Source organism: Protopterus annectens, chromosome 7.part0, assembly GCF_019279795.1.
Source record: "Protopterus annectens isolate FY-2018-M chromosome 7.part0, PAN1.0, whole genome shotgun sequence".
Lineage (NCBI taxonomy): Eukaryota > Metazoa > Chordata > Ceratodontiformes > Protopteridae > Protopterus > Protopterus annectens.
This window is the reverse complement of record NC_056739.1, coordinates 257465769-257493363: the sequence shown is the minus strand read 5'-3', so window position 1 is coordinate 257493363 and position 27595 is coordinate 257465769. Positions and strand designations below refer to the sequence as shown.

At 38.1% G+C, this 27595-nt stretch overlaps 1 protein-coding gene across 2 annotated transcripts in view; it reads left to right on the top strand.

Annotated features, from left to right (window-relative positions):
- LOC122806382 (gastrokine-2-like) overlaps positions 1 to 18492 on the top strand; it is a 57745-nt gene extending 39253 nt beyond the window's left edge. For both annotated transcript variants that reach the window (XM_044076740.1, XM_044076739.1), the window contains 2 exons: positions 1857 to 1998; positions 16184 to 18492. In XM_044076740.1, coding sequence (XP_043932675.1) covers positions 1857 to 1998; positions 16184 to 16287 — 246 coding nt within the window. In that variant the 3' untranslated portion in view covers positions 16288 to 18492. The remainder of the gene's footprint in view (positions 1 to 1856; positions 1999 to 16183) is intronic.
- Positions 18493 to 27595: the final 9103 nt, after the last annotated feature.

Sequence of the window (27595 nt, the reverse complement as noted above, 5' to 3'; positions counted from 1 at the left end):
AGGGGGGGGTGAAGATGGCACTGAATCAATCTGCCAGGATATTGGCAATATCCTTGGGATCAGTATATTTAATGCCATTTTGTTGTAGCTCAGAGCAGATCTGAACATTGCAATTTAGATTCTTGACATAGTTATAGAATGCCTTGTGGTTGTCTTTGGAATCTTTGGCAGTTTTATTTTCATAACTAGCTTTGAAGGATTTTATGAGGGATCTCAGCTTCTTACTGAGGCTGGTAAGGGAGTTTTTTGCATCCTGGGATTTTCCTCTTTTCTGCAACAGTTTCTTCCTTTTGTTGTAAAGTTTGTTTATGGCAGGGGACCACCAGATTGGCTTCATTTTTTTGGAAAACATCTTGGTTCTATTTGTGATGGCACGATTCATGTATGAGTGGATGTGCTCATACAGTGCCTTAGTGTAAGACTCAGCGATTGAACTTTCAGTTCCCATCTGCATGGTTGTCATGATGTTTGTCACTTCTGACTTGAGTAGCATAAAGTTGGCCTTGGAGAAGTTTTTTATGGAGGTTTCCTTATTGGGGGTGGGGATGGGATATGGCTGTTAAGGGTGATTTGCTTATGGTCTGACCTGACCAACAAGGGGGTGACAATAGGTGTGGAGCATCGATTTCCCATGTTGGTAATGACCAGGTCTAGGATATTGGAGCCCCTGGTGGGACAATGGATTAGTTGATCCAGGGCATTGGAATTTATGAATTCCAAGAACCGTTGGGCAAAGGTGTTGGTTGATATATATCTATATGTATATTATATATTTTATTTATATATATATATATATATATATATATATAGAGAGAGAGAGAGAGGAGACATATACACTTGTACATAAAGCTGGTCAATATGTCACATTATTTTTGATGCTCATCTGGAACTTGTTAACTACATTTGGCTTTTTTCAATCTACTTTACCTATATAACAAGTCATGGCTCAGTGGAGTCTCAGCACTGTTTATCTATCCCTTCTGAAGTGCAGTTTTTGTCAGCTGGGTGTACATACCGAGGAGCTTTAATCTCTGTCCATTTAGAGTTTGCATGTTCTCCCTTTGTATCCAGGTACTCCAGTTTCCTCTTACCTACCAAAAACATGTTAGTTAACTGGCTGTTTTAAATGTATTTATGTATTGTTTTTACACATGCCCTTGTGGCTTAGGATAGATCTGTAAAGTGTCAATCCAGTCACCTACTTAGGAAAAAACAAACAAAAAATAATCAAATAAAATAAATTATTATATATTTTTTTAATACATGCAATGTTTCCCCACATAAGAGAATAAAAATATTGAATGTTTAATGTTTTGGCATTTAATTAGTATCAGATTACATACCAGCTAAGTCCCTTGTCAGCTGCTGTATGTTACTGCTCATCTGAATCACTAATCCAGGTTCTTCAACAGACAAGAAATCAACATGAGTCATAGTTTCTCTATATGTCTGCGATGTATATGTCTAACACGTTTTACTACTGCAACCTAGATACCTATACCATTACCGACAGACATCTCTGCAGGCCATGCAGAAATCTTTCATTCCTCTAGTATTCAGAGTAGAGAATTAAGATCTTCCACTGCCTCTCCAGGTAGTAAAACCGATGCAGTGAAATTAAGGATAATCACTGCAGCTGCAGCAAAGCACATACAGCACGTATGTAAACAAGAGGCAACAATAACAAATATGTATTATCAGAGATCTGATAAAATATAATGCTTCAGAATTAAATAAAAATAAGCTTTATTGTGTGCAGTAGGTTAGCATGTATCTTAAATATTACCAGTGCTCATACTACTGTGGAAAGATATAGCTAAAAATATGACTTTAATATGAATGCTTTCTTTCCTCAGGCACAAAATTCAAACACTGCAAATGATGGCAAAAAGCTAACCATCTCTGCAACATCTCAAGTTGTGGATCGTAATACATTGGGATCTACCATGAATATATTATGTGCTAATGATCAGATGTATTGGGCTGTTCAAGGAAACGGTTTGTATCAGATTTGTATGCACTTCTCAACTAGGGCATGTATAAATGTGTTGTGTAGTACAGAATATCAATTGATTTTTTTATATGGTACAGTGATGTCCATTCTCAAATGAACAGCAAACTGGAAGGTTTTTGGTCAGTAACACCTGAATTCTACTGTAGCTATCATCAAACAGTACCAATGAGGGGAGCGTATATGAAATAACTGAGATTAGGAGACCTTTATCAAGTATTCATCTCACATTGGCTGTTACAGAGATAGATCTGCATAGCCTACATTTAGCACTAATACCAGATTGCTTTGAGAGTTTTGTTACTATAACTTGAGAAGGAAAAACTCAGGTCCATACATGCAAGCATGTAAATACATCCACACATTCTTTGGAAACATCTTTTGGTGAAATTTATGTGAGAATACTTGGTCATTGCATTTTATTTATTTCCACTTTGTGCTTGTTAATTGGGATAGGAGGCTGCCACAAGGAAAACTGATTTCAGACATGATCCAGACCAAAAGTATCTCAACAACAATTATAGAAGCAGGATTATAACTCAATACACAACAAATACAAATAATTCTTATTAAGGTAAATACCCCAAAGTTTCCTAGATACAAGAAAAACAGGCAGTAATTTAATGCATTTATATAGATTTATTCAACAGTTCTATAAACTGTCAGTGTCTAAGAACAATATACAGTCTGTCTCTTAAAGCACTGAAAAATGTTGCTTGATTAATTACCTCACCCAAGTATAAACCGGTACAAATGCAGGAATAAATTCAATGTTAGATAAAGGCAATGCATAAACAAGCAAGAAATGGAGAGAAAAAGAAGAGAGTAGCTTATGAATTAAATTACCATATAATCTGCATTATCTTAAATAAAAACAACATAGTATATTAGCCACAAAAATGAAATACATTAAATTAAGTATATATTCCATGACATGCCTTATCCAGACTAATGGCTGGTGCCAGAAGCATGACCTCAAACTGAATGCCAAGAAATGCATCATTATCCGTTTGGGGAGAATGGCATCCCCACTAATGATCACATTAATAACAATGTACTAAGTATGCAGTCAGTCGTGAGGGACTTGGATACCCAGGTTGATAGCAACCTGGCATTTCACGACCACATTGCCTCCATTGTACGGAAGGCTTTCTACATGGCCCACCTCATAAATAAGGGTATTTTATCCAGGAACAAGGAGGGCATAACATCACTGTCCTCCCCCCTTATTAGACCCATTATCATGTACAATGACTCATTTGGCATGTTCCTTGCCAAGCACATGCAGTAGCTGGAGAGACCACAGAGGTTCTTGACCAGGAAAATCCAGGGTCTCAAACACCTATCCTATACTGATAGGCTAAAAGCCCTGTCCTTCTACCCAGTCTCATACAGACTTCTCAGAGGTGACCTGTGTCTGGAATACAAGGCCATGTCAGACCCAGCCTTGATGGAGTTGCTACATATCCGTAAGTTAAACTCCACACCCACAACCAACATGCAAGGCCTCAACCTGGTCTGTGACATTAATAGAACTTGTTGGTGAGATAGATTTGTGTCCTAAAGACTCCCCCATCTTTGGAATAGACTCCCTCTCCATGTCAAGCAGAGTACCTCTCTAGCCATCTTTAAGAGAAACCAGGAGGACTGGATGGGAAACAGAAAATGCACTACTGGGATCCCACCTGTGTCACTGCTGGAAAGGAGAAACAGGTGCTGAGTTTGTGGGAACATTGGCGAAATTCTTGGCTAGGCTTATAAGGGCCTGCAGGCCAATAGCTTAGTATCATCCCATGAACCTTTGAACCTATGAACAGTCTTTGCAGCTTGGTTAAGATGGACAGACTGATTAAGTTGTGAATAGGTTGAAGTATTCCTACAGAATATACAACTCTCTCATTCTAACATCTCAAATTATGCTGATGGAGTATCAACTTTAGTACATTCATCCTCTAAAGCTCGTTGTAGCAGACATCAAGCCATTTTTTTCCATGCATCCCCGTATCTAATAAACCATCTTCATTCCATGTGTTTTCAAAACTGGCTGTCTTGGTGGCTATTGTAGAAATAAAAGCTCATCATTGAAAACCACATGATCTTATCCCAAGCAATAATCCCTACATGATACTGCTGGATCAGATCAACAGACATTCCCACTTGGGATGAAAGATATTCCCTGTATGAACTGGGTCTCCTTTATAACCAATGGACTGTACTTGGAACACCTGCCATGGAAGGTGAGCAAAGGGGATTCACACAAGACTCTCACATTACTTCAGCTGTTAGTAAGGAATCACAGTGGCTGCACTTTGATATCTTCAAAGATATCTGAGTTTCTCACTGTGTAACAGAAAGTAAATCCACCTACCCAGTTAATAATTTAATTTCTGACATTTGTATCCATTATTTCATGTTCTTGGTCACTACCCAAAGCTCAGGCAAGTAGGTATGGAGATATGGAATGATAAACTGAAAGTTTTATAACTAAACATTTGCTTTATTACCATGTTGGTTTATTGTAGCGTTATTACTGCACCAATAAGCTTCTCAATTTCTCAACCCCCCCCCCCTCTAACTTCAGACATGATGCATCTGTTTGGCCTTGCACTGCCCTTTCCCCATCATCTACAGAGGACAGTACACTCTTTCTTGTGAGTGCATCCACTGAGATCATTAGATGTACCTTTGGGAAACCAAAGATATACATGCAGTATCAATTGTGCCAGGATTAGGGAAGATAGATATTAATTTAGTATGGAAAATGCTGTTATCTACAGCAGAGAGAGAAAGAGCAGGAAAGATCATTTGTGGTAGTGCATCAGTACAGGAATTTTTGTAAAGCTGACTGAAAAAATTAATACCATTCTAGAACAGTCTAGAAGGCATATTTAGAAGGGTTAGTATGGCATTAAACTGGAAACTTTTTTATGATTATACTGAGTATAATGTTGAAAAAGAAGTCTTGCTTTGTCAAACAAACAAAAAGGAAAACAAACCCCTTTGGTGGGACTAGGAAAATTATTAACTCGAAAAATGAAAAGAAACAAGGATGGGAAACACCAAAATGACAGAAAAAAGATTTTTTGTACAGTATAGAAAAGGAGGCCCCAAAATTGTTAGAAAAACAAAAACAAAAATGGACCCCTGTAGTGAACTAGCAAAATTATTAATATAACAAATACAAAAAAAGCATGAACTCCTTTTTCCCCATTGACACAACAAACAAACCATATTTTCATGTTACTAAATATTTATTGCCATGCCACAAACATTAAAAAAACAAATGCAGAATTTCAATGAAATTCAAGCAGTGTTGGATGGACCACATGCATCCATCCCATGGGAAATGGGCAGAGTTCACAGACTGCTCATCCATTAGAGTCACATTTATACAGCTCCCACTCATGCCAGAACACAGCATGATGTTTAAGTGTGCATCCAAATCTGTTCCATCCTGAAATATATCTAGATAAAGACTGCAAGCAAAAGGAAGAATCCACTTAATGACGATAAAACCACACAGCAGGTGCATACTTTTCAGCCTATTGTCCCCCTTTAGCTAATTCAAAATACACACTACCAGCATCCTTGCTCTTATTCACTTCCTTGAGCACCATCTTTGAAAACAAAGAGATGTGCCCATTAAATAAATCAAGACCTATGCCACTTAGATGAATTATATACCTTCTAAATCAAATTTGTTCTATATCCATAAAATCCCATAGCTTTACCATAAACATCCCAAATGAAGAAGCTGCTCTTGCCACCCTGTAATTAATAAAATTCCTAGAAGATTCTAGACATGAAGCCCTGAGAGCAGTACACCAACAAAACCTCCAACCTACCTAGGAATACTGACAGCCTAAGCTACCAAAGCCCCTGGAAATATCTAAAGTACCACTAAAAAATTCTTAATTAATGACAATAACTTTCTTTTTTGCTACAGCCCGTAAATCATTTCTCCCCAAATTAATCAAAATCACTTTAAAACTATTGTCTGCACTTCTCAAATTTCTTAACATGGATAATAATTTCCCCACACTATTTCTCATGTTATTTTCCAAATCACATCCCATTCTCAAGTATGAAGATCCAAGTACCTTACTCACGGCCTTACAGCTTTGAGTCTTGCAGCCCATAACACAAATGAATGTCCTGCAATCAAGACTCTGGTTCACTGTGCAAAACTGAAACACATGGATGACAAACTAAACAAAAGTCAACTGATACAAAATGTCTAGTCCTCTGAAGACCATCTACTTTTCCTCTTAATAAACTCAGTAAGCATTCCTTCTTATACCAAATCAGATGTTCTACTTATCCAGAAAGGAAGTGACAAATACTTCTTACCTGCAATACCCTGGGAGGCTAATTCTGTTTGAGCATTAAACTAAAGAGAGTTTCTGATAATGGCTTCCTATCTAGTGCTCTAAAAATCATAATCATTACTCTTGGCCACAGTGACCATCTTCACCGAACAGAGCCAAAGTAGAGGACATCACATCAGATCATCATTCTTTAAAATCACTTGCTGCCCTTTACCATCTTGGTCCATTTTAGTCTTTGAAAGTGATTTAAGTCTGAGTCACCTGCCAAACAACTTCTTGCCATCTCAAACTCAACAGTTCACTAACCCAAACCATACCCTGGCACCAACTCGCTGCTAAAGATTCCCACAACACATATCAGTCCAATGTAGCTTCCACAAAATGCAATACTTCTTGAAAGCAGTTTTAAGGGGTATCTACCAATTGACATCCTTTCCAAACCCTTCAACATCCTGTCAATAAAATCCCCAATACCTGATCACATTGACACTTTACTCAATGCAGATGAATGCACCCAAACTGGTCTTAATTATTCATCATTCACATATCTGTAAACCTCATACTTTACCACCGACAAGCTGACCTGTCCAGCAAAGCCAACACAAAAAATGTTTTAAAAATATGGCAGCATAGCTCCATGAGACCAGTTGGTAGAATTTGATCAAAATTGTCAAATTAACCTCCTGGCAGTCTCTGCACAATCTTCCAAACCTACTCTGTTACTAGCTATATCTGCCCAAACTCCCACACTATAAATGGCTGTTGGTAGCTTTTTTGTCTCTGGACCCAATGAATAAAACCTGTAAAATTGAATTCAATGTCCCAGGTATATGCTTTTCAGAAAAAAGAAAGACTGATTTCAAGAGAATGCAGCACCAATTTTCTGAACAGCAAGTGAACCCTTGCATCTTTTGCTGACTTTTTCAACATTATCTTTACAGTATCTTTACCTCATTATCACAATGAAGAATTATAATCTCATACAGAAACTCCTGTTCCCCATTTGTACAGTTTTGGCGGTTTATCATTTCCAAAAATGTAATGTTTTTCTTACAAACAGATGTCCATTGCATTGGCCAAGCAACAGAGAACCACTTGTGTTTGAAATAAGGCCCCATGCCTTAATCTGTATGTACATACAGCTTCAAGTCATAAAATTAAACCCAATCATCTTGCCTAATGGGAAGACTTTAAAAATGTAAGAATATCACTCCAAATAACCAAATCATTAATACTAGAAGACACCTTCACCTGTGATGATTATTTTTATAACCTGTTAAAAGATTAGCCAATGCCCTGTTAAAAATGTTCAACTTGGTCATACCACTCTACAGGCAAAATTTAGTCTTAATCCCACTTTTAACCTATTTATCATACTACTGATCTTTTCATGCAACTTAAACTTAGCTTCTTGGAGACTATAACGGAACAAAGATAAGCCCAAGTATGTTAACACTTTCTTGGAGATCTCCTTGTTTCTTGCTGGCTAAAGGTACTCCCAATGCCTCATAAAGGTCTAAAACAATTTAGTACCTTCCAATATCCATCCATACCTTCTCCCACTAACAAAAAGTCATCCAAATAATGAACAGTCCTTTGACCTAAAACCTTATGCTTCCAAATCCACTGGAAGGTTAAATTAAACGTTTTAAAGGTACACAAGCTACCATACAACACATGGGCATGGAAGTCAAAATAGAAGAAAGCCCTGAGGCACATCATCTGCATTGGCCAATCTTCTTTCCTAACTGGTAATAAATGAAGAGCTGATTGAGTGTCTAATTTAACTAACCATGGGTCTTGGAAGCACCAAATAACTTTAACTGCATTGTCTAAAGATCCATACACCACCTTTACATCCTCTTATCTATGTGGTTATTCACTGACCAATCCACTGAAAAGGACAGAGGAGATACATTGGCCTATATTTTCCTTGTTGCTTCTTGGGTAAGTCCTAATGGTTATAACTTGTATTAATAAAATGGAGAGAATCAAATTGGATGCAAAACCCTACCCGCCCATGTTTCTTCAACAATGACCACTCAAGTTATGCACATACTGTTAGAAACGTTGTTTATCTGCCTGAGAGATTTCATATGAGCATATGCTGTTCTGTCTGTGCTACTTGGTTATCAAAATATTTAGAAAAGCATGTAATTTATGACAATATAAATATATGAACAACAATTGATATCACTTTACCTGCACTAGACAGAGGTTAAATAGGACCACAGTTGTGTTTGCCAGTGTGCAAACTTTAAGATAATGTATTTTAATAATTATATAGCACGGTTTTAAATTATTGATGCAAATATTAAATAGCAATATTTGATGCCTAGAGGTGTCAGTAGGATATAAATGTAGAAAAACCTAGAGGCATCACCCAGAGGTAATGGGTTAATCAAAAGCCCCTGCCTAAACACTTCTGTCAGTTCCTCTGCAATGGCCTGGTTGGGGTAATTTCTCAAGCAAAACTCCAAAAACTCAAGGCTTGTAGGTAAGCGCTGCAGCTCGTTACCTGGTCACTTCTCAAAAGGGAATCTGGCCTCTGTCCTCTGAAATAACCTCTACCCTGGGCATTTTTCTAAACTGACTCCTTTCCCTGACACTTAAGTCCACTATACAGACTGCTACAATGCACCCAAGCTTGAGCAAGCTTGCACATGGCCTAGCTACACCTACCAACACTGAAGACCCAACATACTTTGGCTTTGCCTACACATTCTTCTTGTCTTGGCGTGTCAGAACTCCCTATTTTAACTATCCTTGTACCGAGCCACATATCAGCATGCTTGTATTCTCAGCATACTGATCTGTCACCTGCTTCCAAGTCCCTAAAATGCCGATCATTCCACAACCAAGGGTTGCTTCTTCTCAACTATTGTGCTTCCCTTAGTGTTAAAAATATGCTATCAATGGGCGTCCTTATTTGGAGTGCCTTTTCCAGCAAAACGGCCATAAAGTGTATGAACCGCAAAACCTGATTGTTCCAAGACTTCATCCTAAACTGCCTGGGTTGTTTTATCCAGTGCTCCAAATAAGTCCTTGAAACCCATTGCCTCAGCATTGGCAATCCACTGAATTCCATCCTCATCAATAAGATCAAAAACATCTATGAACTCTACTTCAACACCCACCCCCCACAGTATGTGCAGAATGATGGAGATGCCCTGACTATCCTCTTGAAAGAAAAATTCTCCTTCCAGCCTCAAATCTCTCTTGTGTAACCTTAGAGTACTTTCTGCCACTACTAACTGCACAAAAGGTAGTTCAGGAAAACTATTCTTATCCCAGGGACAATTTTACCTTCCCACCATCTTTTCTGTTACCACTGCCACTCCTGCCTTAATTCCTGTAGTCATACAAACATGTAATGGTAATTCATGCAGCTTTGTCCTACTCTCCTTATCTAAACCATGTAAAACAGATGACAAATCATAAAGTTCCTTACTAATGGTATTATCCTCCTGGGTATGAGAAACAAAGTCTTAGCTATTTGCTCTGCACAGTCCAAACTTTGGGTGTGTCTGTCTCCTCCTGGCAGTCAATCACCTCTGCCTCTGGGGCCAGTCAACTGTAGTTTTGACTTTCCTGTGATGGCTGGTTCCACCTCCCATTTCAGCCTGGAGGGAGTTTCCTCTGTGTCCATTGGTGACTGCTCTGGAACTCTGACAATGTAGACATCCTGAAACAAAGTAAACAACATGAGCACCTAATCATGATAAGGCCATCTATAAATCCCAACCCACCTCCCACATATCATATATATATATATATATATATATATATATATATATATATATATATATTGTAATTCTTATATATTATACATTTTATATATGTATAGATATATCTATTTTTTTTAATTTCTCCAAGTCTTTTAGGACTATAAACAGGAATGGACCTCATTCCTAAGCCACCATATGATTAAAGTTCATGAAATTAGTATTGTTTCAATCTTTGATGTCAGACAGAAGTGCTGTCTGCAGCACCTGCAATGTACCCACAAAGGACTCGTGCAATTCATATGGTGTTACATGTATCGACAGCATATCTAAATACAACTGTAGATTTTTTTTTTATGAAACCCATTGTTTCTGCTACTATTAGAACTGTCTTTGTATCCTTCTTCCACATTTCCGGCTTTACAGCCTGCAGATGCTGGTATTTTATGACTCTGTGTCTCTCTGTATGTAAATCACTGTAATCACTGGGTGTAGCAATTTCCGAGATCAAGACTTATTTTGTCTTCTTTTTATTGACTACTATATCTGGTTTTCTCGCATCTATTTTTTAACTGTTAATAATGGGTGATCACATGTGGTCTAAACTTCATCATTCTCCATAATGCTTTGTTGCTCATGTTTCCAATGTTTTTCAGCTACTTCAGTATTATAATGTTTCTTCAGTCCCCAGTGCAACAGTCTTGCCACATTATTATGCCTTTCAGTATACAAGCCCTCCGACTGATCTAGTTTGGCTTTTTGGAATTACTACTGTTAATGCTGTTTTGCACATTTCTCTGAACAGAAGTTACTACTGTTATATTTATGGCACCAAAAAGTGTTGCAATAAGTTTAAACTGATTCAGATGGTGGGCAGGTTTTCCACATCGGGCAGTGCCTCTGGTTCATTCCAAAAAGGGAAAACCCATAGAGGCAGTTCCTTTGGTTCCCTCCAAAAAAGGGGAATGTCCATGGGGTGTTTCCTTTATTTCCCTCCAAAAAAAGGGAACGCCCTCAGTGATGGTCCTCAGTTGTACACACCCACAAATTTCTGTAATAAACACAGTTGAACCTTCTTGAGTCGTAAATCATCTGCCTACAAATAAAGATAAGAAGATGAATTAGAAGTGGAATCTGTGTCTTATTTCTATTTTTGTTTATTTTGGCTTTGCTTTTATTCATAGTTTTTACATTTGCCTTTGCTTTGATTGATGGCTTACTTCCAGTTTGTTTAGACAGCTACCAAGTATCCCTACTGACAATCGAAGTGCCTCCTACTAACTCACTTGTAGGTTTATTGCTTCTTATTACTTTTTTCATCTACTCAGCTTGTCCTGAGGATGAACAGGCACTTCTACAGATACATCAATACTATTGGGTCAGACCTTTTGTTTGTTGGTTTTAAATGTTCCATATCCAGATGCCTTGGCCTCTATTTCTTTTCAAAAATCTTTAGTGCTGCTTTTTGTATTGTTTAGTTTTGCTTTCTCCTTTACATAAATATTGCACTATATTAAATCCCTTTTTCTTTCCCATTTTCATATTTCTTATTCAGATGTCTCCCGCTCCCCCTGTTCCCTTCACTTTGGAGACTCATGGTTCCATCTTGCTATGCCATAACCTGTGTTAGACATTCTACACTAATTCCTTCACTTTGCAGGTATTCCGTGACTTTAGCTAGTATTGAACTTCTACTTTACTAATCTTTCATTCTGTATTCACCCTTTGGGTTGTTATTTTTTTGTATTGTGAAATTTTCCATATTTGGGTGCCTTGTCTGTATTCATCTTCAAATATCTTTGGAGTTGCTTTTTGTATTAATTATTTTGGCTTTCTCCTTTACATAAATATTAAAAATATCAGATCTCTCTTTCCCTTGCCAGTGTTTTTTTTATACCTTTCAAAAATCTTTAGGTTTTGTTCTTAATATTTTCCCACTTGCTCAGTTGCTTATTTTTCCAAATGGCCCAATATGTCTCGGTCTATATAATGTTTTCATGGATCTGTTGTATTAATGAACACAAATTTGCACTTGAAGATTTTGACAGTTTTTTCCTGCAAGTAATTTTCTTTAATGTCTTTCTTAATCTTGTTGAGTATGTTCTATCTGGAAATTCTGGGCTTCCTACATAATAGTAACAGTACATGATTTCTTTCTTATAATGAATAGTCCACTTTATCATTTATATGGCTCTTTTTGGCCTGGGTGGTATATCTTTTGTGGACTACTACTTCCTTCTACAGTGGGCTGTCATCCTCCCCCGAGCCTGGCCTAACCTCATTATAGGAATGTTTCCATGTATTGAAGATTGTACACTATCATTTTTTCTAGTCCTGGCACCAGTGTGCATACCAGGATTGGGTACTTTTTTATACTGGGACTTGTGCACCCAGCTGTCTTTTTTGTTTTTTAAATCCCTCTGTCCATGATATATGCTATATAAAATACAGTGTATATATCAGTGTCATCTTGGTGAGAGTTTGTAAAAACAGGGTGCATGTTGTGAAGGTACTCACCAGGACTTGATGATAAACTCAATTCCAGCAATACAACTCTCCTCTGTTTGCTGATTTTATCATCTCGCCATTTAGACACTTAGACTTATGTAACTCTATATCTATCTGTATATAAAGGATTAGAGGCCTACCATGACTCACCAATGGCTGTCCTGATGACCATGTGCCTGGTGATCATAAGGGCCACTTTACTTAGTTCCTAATGCACTGAAGGTAGAACAAAATCTAATGGCCATAAATTCAGAGAAGGAAGAAAAGAGGCTGGGTTTGTGATCTAACTTATCTCGATGCAGACATTGCAATCATTAACAAATATATGTACCGCTTGACTGTATGCAGGTATTTATTATTATTTTTTTTTATTTTTGTTTATGTCTGTCCTATCCATCTATAGTGTAACCCCATTACCACAAAAAAACAAATGGCCCCTTGGGGTGGGATCTAACAGACCTACCCTTCTATTCAATAACAACTAATGGACCTGTTAGTCCCTGTTTTCAACTTGCTATAATACATAACCTACAGCACCAACTAACTTGATTCTACGCCAAAGACAAAAAACAACAAACATAATCCACAAAACGTCACCAGCAGTATATGTGGAATGAGTGATAGAAGTAGGTAATTGATTGTGAATGAATTGGGTGCAGTTAATAAGGTGTTTAATTAATTGCTTTGATAGGAGTGTTTTAATACTGTGCAAAATATGGTAGAGTTTTGTCTGAAGAAGTCCAGTGAAGCTACCGGACGAAAAGCGCTTCACAATAAAGTATTTTAGTATTCATAGTATTCTAAGCTGCTGGTGATGTTTTGTGACCTTGATTCTACAGCATCCCAGTACCTAATTTTGCTAAAGGGCTTGCAGGTCTGGTTATCATTCACTTGAATGTTGGAAACCTTGAAACACCCACTCCAAAGAGACTAAATGGTCCACCCTCATCTAAAATTTTCTTACCTCACTTCCTAATCTAAATTATTTCCTGGACTAACTAGCCACCCAACCTACCACTCTAACCTTTATCAAGGAGTTGTTCTTGAACAAAAACCTCTTCCTGGAAACACTAATCCTGGATAAGATCTGCAAAAGAGTCACCCTGAGGAAACATTAAAAGGAGGCATCCTGGGACAGGACAATCTTCAGGATGGGTTCACTGAAGGAAGATTGTTTCTTTAATGTCACACTCTTGGGTTAATATGACTATATGATTAGATCAAGGATTAGCTGCAAATATCTCTTATCTGTATCTATCAAAAAGTCTTTGAACTTAGTCTCATATAAATTCTTCATGAGGTAGGGAAAAAGAAAAGAAAACAAATACAAATGAATAAATTATTAAATGGGTTAAAAATGTCTTTATGAAAGAAATGCAGGGTCATATAACAGATTCCTGTTCTGAATGCATAATCATTACCAAAGGGATAACACGGGGTTCAATGCTGAGATTCTGTTTATTTCAATCAATATTTCCCATTTAGACAATATATCTAGTTAGACAAGTGTGCAGAGGAAAATGGAAACAGCGATGAAGAATATAGGTCATTCAGCAATGCAACCTAGCCAAGACTTTCTGCATGATTGTGATGTGCTAAATTATGTCAGGTTCAATGCCAGCAAATTAAATATTTTACACTTTGTGAAGAGAAACAGGAAGTATCTCTATGTAATTAAAAATCAGATACTCTCAAAAACAGGAGGAAACAAGGAATCTGAGAGCCATGATAAAGAAATCAGTAAAATGTAATTTCAGCATGACAGCAAATGTAATTTCAACATTACAGCAGTTGTAAGGTAATGTTATGGCACCATTAGTAAAATGCTTCAACCTTTTAACAGTAGGAGAAAGGAAGTTATACATCCTTTGTACAGAGTGCATATCATACCAGTCAGAGACTATGGGGATTCATCATGCAAATACAATCTAGAAGAGTTCAAAAAGCCTCAAGGAATTCATTTTTTATCAGAAGCATAGCATGACTGAAATATATTAGACAGCCAGAAAGGTAAAAAAAAGAAAAGATTTTCCCCGTCAGCTGTAGGATGTGGAGGGGTGACCAGCACATGATGTTCAAGAGTTTAAACATTACTTTTTAACAGTTGCAGTTGAAATTAAATTTACCTTATGTGAAAAGAATATAAGAAAAAATTGGCATTAGTATCTAATACAAAAAGCAGAATAGTGAAGAGCAGTTTCTTAGGAGATTTTGAGGCATTCACTATCACTAAGGATCAAACAAGTTTAATTATAACATGTAAAAATTAGGTGGGTGATACAGCTAACAATCCAAGGTTTTTTAGTATAATGCTCCAAGCTAGCATCATGTGAGGCTGTCAGTCCATGATGGGACAATACTCTGAATGTAGCATATCGTGCAAAGCAGTTTATTATTGCTTGGGAATGGTACACCCCTCATTGCATGTTAGACCATCCTTCTAAGACCAGTTCTAAATAGCTTAACATTTGATTAGCAAGGACAGAGTTACCAATACCACAAAAGGTAGGTATATGTATACTACCTTTTCCTGATGTTCAGATGCAGGCTTGCTTTGATAGAACAATGCTTATCTCAGACACCATTGCCTGTATTACCTTTTCCATAGTAGTCTCATACTGTGTGTTAGAAATATACCTGAACTGCTTTACCCAAGAGTCAAATTACTGGATATAGTTACATTTCAACCTTTGAACTCACATCCATTGCTAAGATGCTTGTCTTCCACAGATCAGTTTTCTTTTTCCACAGCACACTACCCAAAATCCATATAGTCTATTTCAACAGATTAACAGATGAGTCATGGATTTTATCTGGGACCAGTGGAGGCTAAAATAATTTCATCAAGTAGACCCACTGAATCAGTCGAGGACCTTGAGGCAAGCTGACAGCCAACACTGGGAGTACAAAAATAGATGTCATGACTGTTGAAACTGAAAATTAAGACATTAAAAGTGGATTTTTTTTTTGTGCTGGAAAACTTTGAGAGAATATAAAGCAAAACATCATGTTTAAATGGTCTAAAATATCATAAAAATAAACATAATTATTGTAACATACAATGTGGACAGTAAATTTGGTTTTGTTATTTAAAGAAATAATAGAAGTAGTAGAATTAAGGAGGTAGACAAGCTGATATAATACATTCAGGGGAACATGTTTCACCTCAACAAGACAGGCAGATGTTCAGAAATGCATAAGGAAATGTATCATTTTAGCAGGTCATGATGTGGGTAACTCCTGTCACAATGGTTATCAGGAATGAGTTCAGAATGTGGGCTGATGAATTAGTAAAGCTAATAGTAATTGCTGCAGGTCTTCATCATTCCCATAATCATGATAGTTGATACAATGTTTTAGTTTGCGCATTTATTCCTATAGTTTTGTACTAGAGATCTGCATAGAAACACAAGCTGCATACAGCCAGAATGTTTTACAGACAATAATCTGCAAAAGGACTTTAAGCATAAAAAGTTTAACAAAAGTGGCTATTAAAAGAAACTACGCTAACTATATTTTCTCCTAGTTCCTTGCACCTCTGATTGTTGTTATTTTATTAAATATTTCAGAATGCCTGTTTCTAATGATAACTTTTATTTCTCTCTTTTCAGGCAATGGACGCTTATACTACTATTGTTACTGCCTCTATTATTATTATTATTCTTACCCTTATTATATCCGTTACTGCTACTACATATGCTATTATTATTATTAACAGGCTATATTCAACCTGCTGAAAGCATATTCTTCATTATATGTCTGCATTCTGTTTGATGAATCTCAATAGTATAGTGAATTGCAATACAAGTTTAGTTTATGCTGCAGTCTGCAAAAATATGTAAAATATATTTCTGATGCTGTGTCATAGAATAGTAGTGTTATTATTGCACTTCTGTTTTCTTTCTAATTACACATTTGCTGATATCATATTAGATATGCATAATTTGAAATAAGGCTACTCTATCACAGTTAGCAATTCTGGTAAACATTCTAATTGCTTTATTAAAGGATCTCTCTCCTTTCTCATGGCCAGACATCACACAATCCTACAGTTGAGTAATGCAATCAAAGTGGCACCCCATAAAAGTGTAGGGGTGAAATGAGCCTTCAGTTTTATGTGCTTCCATGCATTTATATACACGGCCATACCACACATGCAGAATATATGGTAGTGGGCATAAAGGTCACATATTTGTAGTTATAGGTATTTGAACACCTATGGAGGTTAGCATCATTGCTTAACTTGTTGTGAATCCAAGTTATCTGGCATTTACATTTTATATACAATTTAATAGAGAAATAACAATTATATATAGCACATCTGTTCATCTGTCAGTGATGATTTATTGCACAAAATGTATTAAATCAGTATTAATTTCAAAGCTGCAAAGTTACCATTAAAACTATTTACACAAAAATGAAATGCAAGTGCTTTCTTGTGTGACCATTTTCTGTATCTTTAGTTTTTATTTCATATTGTCATTTGCTGCAGGACTGTCACCCCAATCACACTGGTGGTGTTTTGTTATTGAATATGTTTATTATACATTAAATTCATACAGTGGTAATCTAAATAATTTTTCATCTAAGGTAGGAAGTACTACTGAAACTCCAAGTGTCATATATCAATGGCATTTCTCAGTCAAGTTATTTATTTTTGATATACATAGAGTATTTGTTCACTTACTAAGTTCTGAAACTGTACTTTTTCCACTGCATAATCAGTTTCTCAGCACTGGCTGATAACATCTATCACAGAATGACATCACGGCATTCTACCCCCAATAAATGGTTTGTTTGTTTTGTAAAGTATTTGTTGTCTTTATTCATACACTGCAAAAGTAAATAAATAAAAATAAATACAATACACCAACACTATATTTGGTGTTCTGTAATTAAATGCGTGTTGTTATCTAACTCATTTTCACATAATAAATCCTGCTTTCATCTGGAAGCATTAATATATTTAAACACAGATGTATGTTTCTGTATTCATCTCCCTAACAGTGTAGATAATCCATTTTTATTAATTTACAAGCAGCTTACGGCATTGTTTGAGACTAAAAAAATACAAAAATATGGAACATGTAAAGCATTAATATGAAAGGAGTCCACTCCAATTAGTGTATCAAAGACTATATGAAACTGATGATAAAATAAAGTTTATTTTAATGAAAGATGATAAAAAGTAGTATTTAGATTAGAGTGAGATGGGCACCACAACAGCATGTGGACCACCTGGTTATGACAGCAAATCGTGAAACCAAAGTCGAAGAAAATTTGGATGAAGTTGTATTTGGTGCAGTGTTGGAGATTACTAGTAAATATGACAAGTACAAGAAAACAACTAAAACATGATAAAAGGCAGGATGAAAAGAGGAATTATAACTCAAAGACACTAATCTACTCATCATGCAAAAGTGTAAAATCATAAAAGGCAATGGTTAGAATTGCACGTGAAACTGGCAATGGTTGAACACAGCTGTCTAAAGTAGAGGATAGGACCTGAAGAAAAAAATCTATGTTTGTGGTCGAAGAAGCAGAAGAAAGGCTGAGTTATGCTGACTAAATGAAGGAAAGTGATGTTGCATGGATTGGTTTCTCAGTCAGAAGAACAACAAAATAAGAAGTCATAGTGACTTCCTTCATGGTTATAGGACACTACTGCACAATTTTACTTCAATGTGCATCCTGGTTTTTGAAACAGAACGTTCTGCATCCTATTTAGAGACCAGGCAAAATGCTCAATAGTAAAGTATTGTTAACCTTGACTTTTCTGTGTAAACAATTAAGCAGTGGTCTTGAATTTTGGAAAACATGATAGAACGACTGATGAAAAACTATGCTAAAACTGATGTGTCCTGCTTTCCTTATAATTAACTTCCAGATGTAATAAAACTAATATATGACCCACTGTTAATGTTGGTAGAATATCATTTTTTTCGTTAAGGAAGAATTTGGATATCAGGAATAGGATTCAGTAATAGAAATTGAGATTCATTTAATGATGACTCCAAAAAATCTTTTGGAAGGTAAAGAAATACTGTTGGTTTGAAGAATGTAGTTAAATGTAAATTCTAAAGACTCCTTTTCTCTCTTGTTTAGCTCTCTATGTATGTATATATATATATATATATATAGAGAGAGAGAGAGAGAGAGAGAGATCCAATATCAAACACTCCAAAGAATGACTATGAGAGTGAATCTAAAAAGATTGAAATATCATAAAAATCCATAAAAAAATTTTTTTGAAGGGGGCAAGCCCTAATGATCTCCTTACATCTCCTGCTAATTGTATATCCCAACTCAGTGCACATGAAACAGTGGGTTAAAGGGAAAATTCCGATATTATGCTGTACCATGATATTGCATACAAATCAGCCGAAAAGCTAAAAAAAACAGGGTGAACGAGCATTTACCCATCTGAACACTCACTTTTATATACTGCAGCAATATATATATGGGTTACATTCATTTGACTGAAATTCATTTGACTGAAATTCATTTAACTGACAAGTAATACATGCAGTGCAATGTAAGGCAAATAACAGGGATATGTCCTCTTCCCCAGTGTAGTGCGACCCTGGAATTAGTATATATAGTTAGCGGGGGTGTGGGGGACACAACCCCCCACACTGGGGGCTGTGAGGGGCAAAGCCCCCCACCTAGTTTGGTTTAAATTCTTGAATTTTTGTGTTATATTGTTCTTTAAAACCAAACTATATATACTTATCATATATACATACATATCTATATATATATATATATATATATATATATATCTCTCTCTATATATATATATATATATATATATATATATATATATATATATATAAATCCCTGATCAACATATTCAGATGGTCGACAGCTGTTCAAAAACTGTCTCCAGGGGTAGTATTATATGCCCTTTCCCACGAGATTGTTTGGAATTTATATATATAATTAGGAAGGGGTTTGGGGGCACAGCTGCCCCACATGGGTGAAATAGGGGCTTACCCTCTACAAAACCATTACTTTTCTTTGCATTTCAGAGGATTAACCATTGGTCATGTGAAATAGTGTATTAACATTTTTTTTGTCAGTGTAAAGTATGTCAGCATTTGACTGGATTGTCTATTAGTAGTAGATTAAAATATTTATAATAACGTACACACACACACACACACACACACACACACACACACGCACAACTGAAAAAAATGAAATTGATATTTTTATCAGTTTTATAAAGATATAAATATGTGTGGGGGTAGCCACATTCTTTGATTTCCTGTCCTTGCCTATTTAAGTGGTACAGTGTGAAATATTTTCTGCTTAAAAACCTCAGCTTTGGCCGGCTAAGAACTAGCTGTATTTAACTGCACGTATAAGAGAATTTAAGTACCTTTATCTGCACTTTTTTTTTTCCAAAAATACAGTATTTAAATTGATTTTAACTGTGTTGCAGGAATATTAACTGAGCTGGAAGTTTTGACTCTGCTCTTCAGTTAGTCCCACCCACCCTCCCTGTTTTTGTTTTGGTGTTAATCTTAGTGGCCTTGAAACTGGCCGCCCCTCTTGTAAATTTGTGTTTGGATACTCCTTCTGGGCCCATCTCATTTGCTCACTCAACTGAGTGCAGTGAGATCATATTCTGATTTCAGGCACTCCTACTGTGTACAAAGAGAGCATCTGGGAAACAGAAAAAAAAAATTTAAGCTTGTTTCCTGCCTTTCCTGTTAAGTGGTATAGACTATTTGTAGGCTTCTGAGCCCCCAAGCCCTTCTGCATTGGAGGGAAGCCTTCTAGCTTAGTTTTTTTTTCTTATAACTAGCCAGTTTTCTAGTTTCAGCACTCAAATCTGTTTCTTTGATCTCAGCACTTGTTCAGAAAAAAAAAAATAAAAATTTCATCTGCATTTACTGTACTTGTGTTTCTACCTACTTTATTTTACTTTTGCATCATCTTAAAAGTACTCAGTTGTATTTATTACTGCTTGGTGTAACTCATTCTAAGCCTTCTGGTTTAAACACTTGGGCTTCGGACCAGTTGTTTTGCACTGAGAGGGTTTGTGGTCTGCACTGTAGTGGCAGAACAGGTAGCTTACATCCTTCTAGGTTGGGAACTGCTGATTGAGGGCTCAGTGTCTGTTATTCTAAAAGTGTATTAATTCTGGTTTAAGCACTTGGGCTTTCAGGCCAGTTATTTTACATTAAGAGGGTTCGTGGTCTGCACTCTTGTGGGAGGAGAGGCTGGACTCTGCCCTTCTGAGCTGGGAATTTCTGGTTAAAGGCTTATAGTGCATGCATATCTGAACTGCTTCTTACTGAAGTTGGTGCACCTTGTTTGCTGTGGCATAGACTGGATTCGGGCCTGCTGGATCTAGCTTTGTTTGTGTAACTTGAGCACTAATCCAGGCATTCTCTAAAGTATTCAATTGTATTTATTACTGCTTGGTAGTAACTTGATTAAAGTGTAGCTATCATTCTAAGTCTTTTGGATTAAGCACTTGGGCTTCAGACCAGTTGTTTTACATTAGGAAGGTTTGTGGCATGCACTGTGGTGGCAGGACAGGTAGCTTTCATCCTTCTAAGTTGGGAACTGCTGATTGAGAGCCCAGTGTCTGTTATTCTTAAAGTGTATTAGTTCTGGTTTAATCACTTGGGCTTCAGGCCAGTTATTTTACATTAAGAAGGTTCGTGGTCTGCACTCTTGTGGGAGAAGAGGCTGTACTCTGCCCTTCTGAGCTGGGAATTTCTGGTTAAAAGTTTATAGTGCCTGAATATTTGAACTGTATCTTACTGAAATTGGCACACCTTGTTTGCTGTAGCATAGACTAGATCCAGGCCTGCTGAATCTAGCTTTGTTTATATGCTTGTTGTTTGTTTGCTTGTTATTTCCCTGGAAAGCTAATTCCACCTAATACGCGGCTTCTCAGCGCTTCTGTGGATCACTAGTGATATCTGCATTGCTTACTGTACTTATTTCCTTGTTTCACTTGAAAGAAAGTTACTGTTTGTCATTTTTGCATTTAAGTTACCTGTAACACATTGCACTTAAGTTACCTGGCACTTGCTCACTAAAGCAATTATATAAGTCAGCACTAAAAATTGAAAGGACTACACCCTCACTCCCCACTGGCCCTTGTTTTCAATTATAAAGGAAATCCCAATATTATTCTAGCATGTCCAAAGGTCAGTTGTCAATCTCCTCTCCGGTCCAGCTGGTGAATCTGGGAATCTAGAGGCAATGTTACAACTGCCTCATGTACACAGACAACCCTCTCCTCCTCCCAACAAATTTCAACACATGTGAGAGATGCAACCATATAGCCAAACTGGAGGCTAAGCTCTCTCAACTCAGTACTGGCATAACCAGTCAGGAAGAGAAGGAAACCACACTCACTACAATTCCAGTCTCACATAGACCTACCACGACAGCAAACCAAACACATAATCACACAAAAACATACTCGGAGGCTCTAAATAAAGATCTGCCTAAGCAGCAGAGACCTCCAAAGCAGACACCCAAGCAACCGCTACCCCAAAACAAAACACGTGCAACACATATCTCACAAAGCCAGTGTGCCGAACAGTCACAGCCCTTAAGACTAAACAACACACCTGATACACTTGTAATAGGTGACTCTATCAACAGGCACACTGACGTCCCACTCACCAGGCTGAACAAGGAGAGGGTCACGGTGAGCAGCCTGTCGGGCGCTAGGATCTGCCACATAACACAAGCACTCAGGTCACTCCAAGGCAAGTACAAATATGACTCAGTCATTGTCCATGCTGGTGTGAATGACCTGAGACGTACCTCCCTGGACTACATGAAAAGAGACATAGAGGAGCTCTCTGAGCATGTAGCCCAAGCCGGTATGACCCTGACCTTGAGTAGCATCTTACCCTCACCAAGAATGATGCCACAATATGAAGACAAGATGATAAATTTCAACAATTGGCTTAAGTACTGGTGTCATTCAAAGGGGATCCAATGCCTGTCAGCTTGGGATGATATGCTCGACAAGCCACAATGCTTCACGAGGGATGGCTTGCACCTGTCACCCCTGGGCTTTTGGATATTGGCAAAGGCTCTTGCTACCCCCATAGTGCCTTTTTTAGGCAAGGCTCAAAAGACAAACCCACCTCCATAGGTATCACAAGGGATAAGAAACTAAGAGTAATGCTACTCAACGCCAGAAGTCTAAACCTCAAGATGCATGCATTCGAAACTCTCCTTAGCATGGAGAACATCGATATCTGTGCAGTAACAGAAACCTGGTTCAGGGCTCCCGAGAGCACCCCAGCACTACCAGGTTATACCTCATACCATGCTTTTCGGCCCCAAAACTTGGACTGAACCACAAAAGGATGGGGAGTATCGATATTCATCAAAGATACCCACACCTCCAGGTTGGTGGCAAAGCACGAAGCATCAGAGACTATCCATGTGCAACTAACAGTGGGTAAAACTGCCTTCCAGTTTATAGCCTGCTACAGACCACCCTCCCAAACCCAGGAACCCCACTCGGCCTTCCTGAGAACACTGGAAAATATGAAGGTCTCTCCAAACACCATTATATTGGGCGACTTCAACTACCCAAACATAGACTGGGAGCATTACTCTAGCTCCAACACCCTAGCCCAAAGGTTCCTAGAATTTATAAACTCAAATGCTATGGAACAACGTGTTACCACTCCCACAAGAGGGGAAAACATACTGGACCTGATCATCACCAACATGGGGACTCTATGCTCCAGACCAGAAGTGTATCCCTCACTGGTAAGATCAGACCATAAACTAATCTCACTGGATATTCACATCCCGACCCCACCTCCTGCCCAGAAAACCACAGTAAAAAACTTCTCTAAAGCAAATTTCACACTCCTCAAAACCGAGGTGGAATCCTTCAAAGCCCCGGGTCTGTGGAAAATACGGCCCAGACCGCAGAATCCTTTATAAACGCATTCTATGAACACCTTCAGGAATGCATGGATCATGCGATCCCAAATAAAACCAAGACCCAATCCTCCAAAGGCAGACATCCTGTCTGGTGGACCCCAGCCATAAACAAACTATACAATAGAAGGAGGAAGCTACTAAATGATAGAGCAAAATCCCAAAAAGGGAAGGCATCACTGATCAGTATTAGCAAAAAACTACGGGCACTCATAAAATTGTCTAAGGCCAGCTTCGAGAGAAAAATTTCACAGGACACTAAGGATAATCACAAAGCTTTCTTTAGTTATGTTAGGAACCTGGGTGGTAATTCCCAGATATGCTCAGAATTAGTCCAAAATGACAAAAAATACACCAAACACACAGACATTGCCAACATCCTAGCTGACAGGTTCAGTGCAAACTTCTCCCCCCCCCACCAAAAGGGCAAATATCTATCCCAGCAGAGTGCTGCCCCCCTGACATCTCAGATGCTCAGGTAAGAGCCGCCCTCCAAAGCAAAAAACACAGCATCAATGGGACCAGACGGTGTCCCGGGCTGCATCCTACATGAACTCCAAGAAGAGCTAAACCCAAACATAAAACTACTGTTCAATCTCAGCCTTACTACAGGATATGTGCCCAAAGAGTGGTGTACAGCAACAGTGGTCCCTCTCCACAAAGTTGGTGCCTCAATGGGTCCTGGAAACTATCGCCACATAAGCCTGACTAGCTTGGTCTGCAAAGCTATGGAAAGGATCATCATGGACCTCATAAATAAAGATATTGGGGACCTACAGACACTGGATCCTACCCAGTTCAGCTTTGTTAAGGGCAGATCCTGCCTCTTAAACTTGGTTGATTTCTTTGAAACAGTCACCAAGGCCATTGACGAGGGGAAGGTGGTCCACACAGCCTACCTGGACCTCTCAAAAGCCTTCGTTACAATACTCCACTCGGGCATTATAGATAAGCTCACCAGCTTAAATATAAACCCCTATGTCACTAGATGGATTGCAAACTGGCTCAAGGACAGAACCCACATGGTTAGAATTGCTGGAGCCATGTCAGACTCCAAACCAGTTACAAGTGGTGTCCCACAAGGCTCAGTCCTGGGACCTCTCTTGTTCAGTATATATTTCTCGGAGGTACAGGCCAACACAGAAGGACTGTGGCTGACCAAGTTCGCAGATGACTGCAAACTGGGCGCCATAATCGACTCTCCAGCCGACACAAGCATCCTCCAAAAGGGCCTCATAGAAACAGACAACTGGTGCCAGAGCCATGGCCTCAAGCTAAATGCCAAAAGTGTATAGTCATCCCTTTGGCAAAACAAAGTGCCCACAAATTACCACATAGGTGGTAATCCATTAAGTACAGAAGAAGTAATTGGGGACCTGGGGACCCAAGTTGATAGCAATCTCTCATTTGACAACCACGTGGCCAAAGTGGTTAGAAAAACATTTTATATAGCCCACCTAATCATGAAGGGATTCACATCTAGATCAGGGAGGTCATCGTGCCTCTTTACTCATCCCTCATCAGGCCCATAATTAAGTACAATGCCCCTTTGGGATGTACCTTACCAGACACCTGCAGCAACTGGAAAGACCCCAAAAGTACCTCACCAAGAGGATCAAAGGGCTCAAACAGATGCCATATGCTGCCCGGTTAAAGAAACTCCAGCTCTACTCAGTGGCATACCGCCTGTTCAGAGGCGATCTGTGCCTGACGTATAAAGCCATGTCCAACCCGAAATTAATGGACATGCTGCACCTCAGAAAATCCAAATCCCATTGAGCTACGCCGAGAGACTTGAACCTCAGCACTGAAATAAATAGGACATGCTGGAGGGACAGATTCATAACCCAGCGGCTCCCTTCACTCTGGAATAAAATCCCAGTCCAGGTTAGGCAGAGTCCCTCATTGACTCTCTTCAAGAGAAATCTTGATGAGTGGATGGGAGATCGTAGGTTTACCCCGGGTATCACTTCTGTGTCACTGTTAGACAGAGGCACAGTATACTAACCTCGAAAAAGGGCATAGCAAAATAAATTTAAAATGGGTGGCGAAAACCAAACACATTCTGGCTAGGCTTATAAATGCCCTAGGGCAGATAGCCTAGTATGAACCTATGAACCTATGAACCTATATCTGTTAAAGCATGACATGTTTTAATTGGTGACTGAGTTATAACAATGGGATAAATATGGTTTTCTCTAAGTCAGGCATTGTGTTATTCAAAGGGTTTGTTTTATCGATTGTGAATTTAACAATTTTGTTGTAACACTGCTATATTTTGGATAGACTGGCCTGTAAATCAGGGGAAGAAGGAGATGCATGGGACAAAAAAGTTGAGTGCAGTTAGGCAGTGGCTGTGGCTTTTCTTGCATACTCAGTCAGAACTGGCTTGACTCTAAAGCAGTCCAGTTTTTTTTTGTGATGGCTATATGAAGGTGTAGATCAGATTTTAGGTTTGCATCAATAATATCACCCATAGTCTTGTGTGGTTACTACTTTGATATGAGTATTAGTGGCAGATACAGTAGTAAAGAGTTTTGTCTCATCTGAAAATGTCTTAGGTGAGGAAAAATGTGTTTAGTGATTTGTGGAATTGATTAACAATTGGAACTTGTCCAGCCAGCTGTCAATTAAAGTGAAGGATTTTTGGGACATAAGCTATAGTTCATGTACTGTAGGGTTAGTGCAGATCAAGGTGGAATGATTGGCATACTGTATTAAAGAAGCGTGCCCTGTTGAAGAAAAGAGTCATTAATGAACATGCTAAATATTAATGAGATAATAAATAGCAGCTGGTACAGGTTTTGTCTTTTGCTGCAATGTTTATTTCATCTGGCATCTTATTTTTTCATAAACAGTTTGCATCTTTTTGTTCTAAGTGTTAATCACTCCACTGCATCATCCTATAGTATGCTACTATTGAACTTCACCTCTCTGGGTTTATCAGCTCTATTTAACTGCCCTGGCTTCTTGATTCATCCAGGGCTTGTCATGTAACCTAAGGCATCCAATGGGTCTCACCTCACCTTCCACTGGAGGAGTACTACATATTTTAAGCACTAACTCCTTTTTCTCCCCAACCACTGGGTTATGTGGTGCACCTGCATGCAATCGGGATGTGTGATTTTTTTTCTCCCCACCTTCACAGATTCTCAACCATGCCCCCACCCCTTCTGCTGTTTTGACTACTATCCTCCCCAGGTCAATGCCTTCAGACTTCACCAGTGCCCACAAAACAGTCCTCCCCCCATATTGGCATGGCCATCTCTCCCTGTCACTCTGTCATTTGCCCAAGTCACTGAACCAGGGTCACCTGACCTATAATCAGGGCTTTCTCACTCTGTTCCACTGAAACAACTAAAATAGTATTTATTCTACAACAAACAAACAAAGCTGTGGCTATAAGGAAGTGCAGTTCTGCTACAGAAGGCAATGCTAATGAGTAATATAACTGAAATATAAATAAGCTTTCAGTTAAGTGGTTGCTTTGAGGTAAATTTGTATATGACATGCTCCTTTAATAGTGAATTGAACAATGTAAGTGTTTGAATTTCAGCAACGGAGGCTGTGGCATGAGTCTTGAGCTTTGATTTTTGTGAACTGAATATTTAGGCCTGCTAGTTAGTTCTGAAAGGACTGTTGGCAAAAATGAAGTTTTAGTTGACCTGCTTTGTGTTAAGGAAAATCAGTTAGACCCCTTGAATATTTTTGGCTAATTTTGCCTCTGACCACAGGGCTATGCCTTTTTTCTTAAGCATTGTGTTTAAGTTTAAAAGATTCTAATCAAATTAATACTTTTTGAAGTAAACCAATTTTCGGATGTTGAGTGTAAAGGAATTATTTTTTGCATATGTTTGATACTTACTATATGGCAAAGTTGAAAACTGAAATATTTTATGTATATAGTTTATGTTTCTTAAATGGGCCTTGGATGTCATGAATTTGTTTTTGTCCTTGCTGAACTGGGCTTTTAAGTTTGCTGGTTAATATTTTGGGGACTGCTGATAAATGAAATATGTATTACATTTGTCATTACTGGAGAAGTAATATGCAGGGGATTCAATGCATCCTACAAGGTA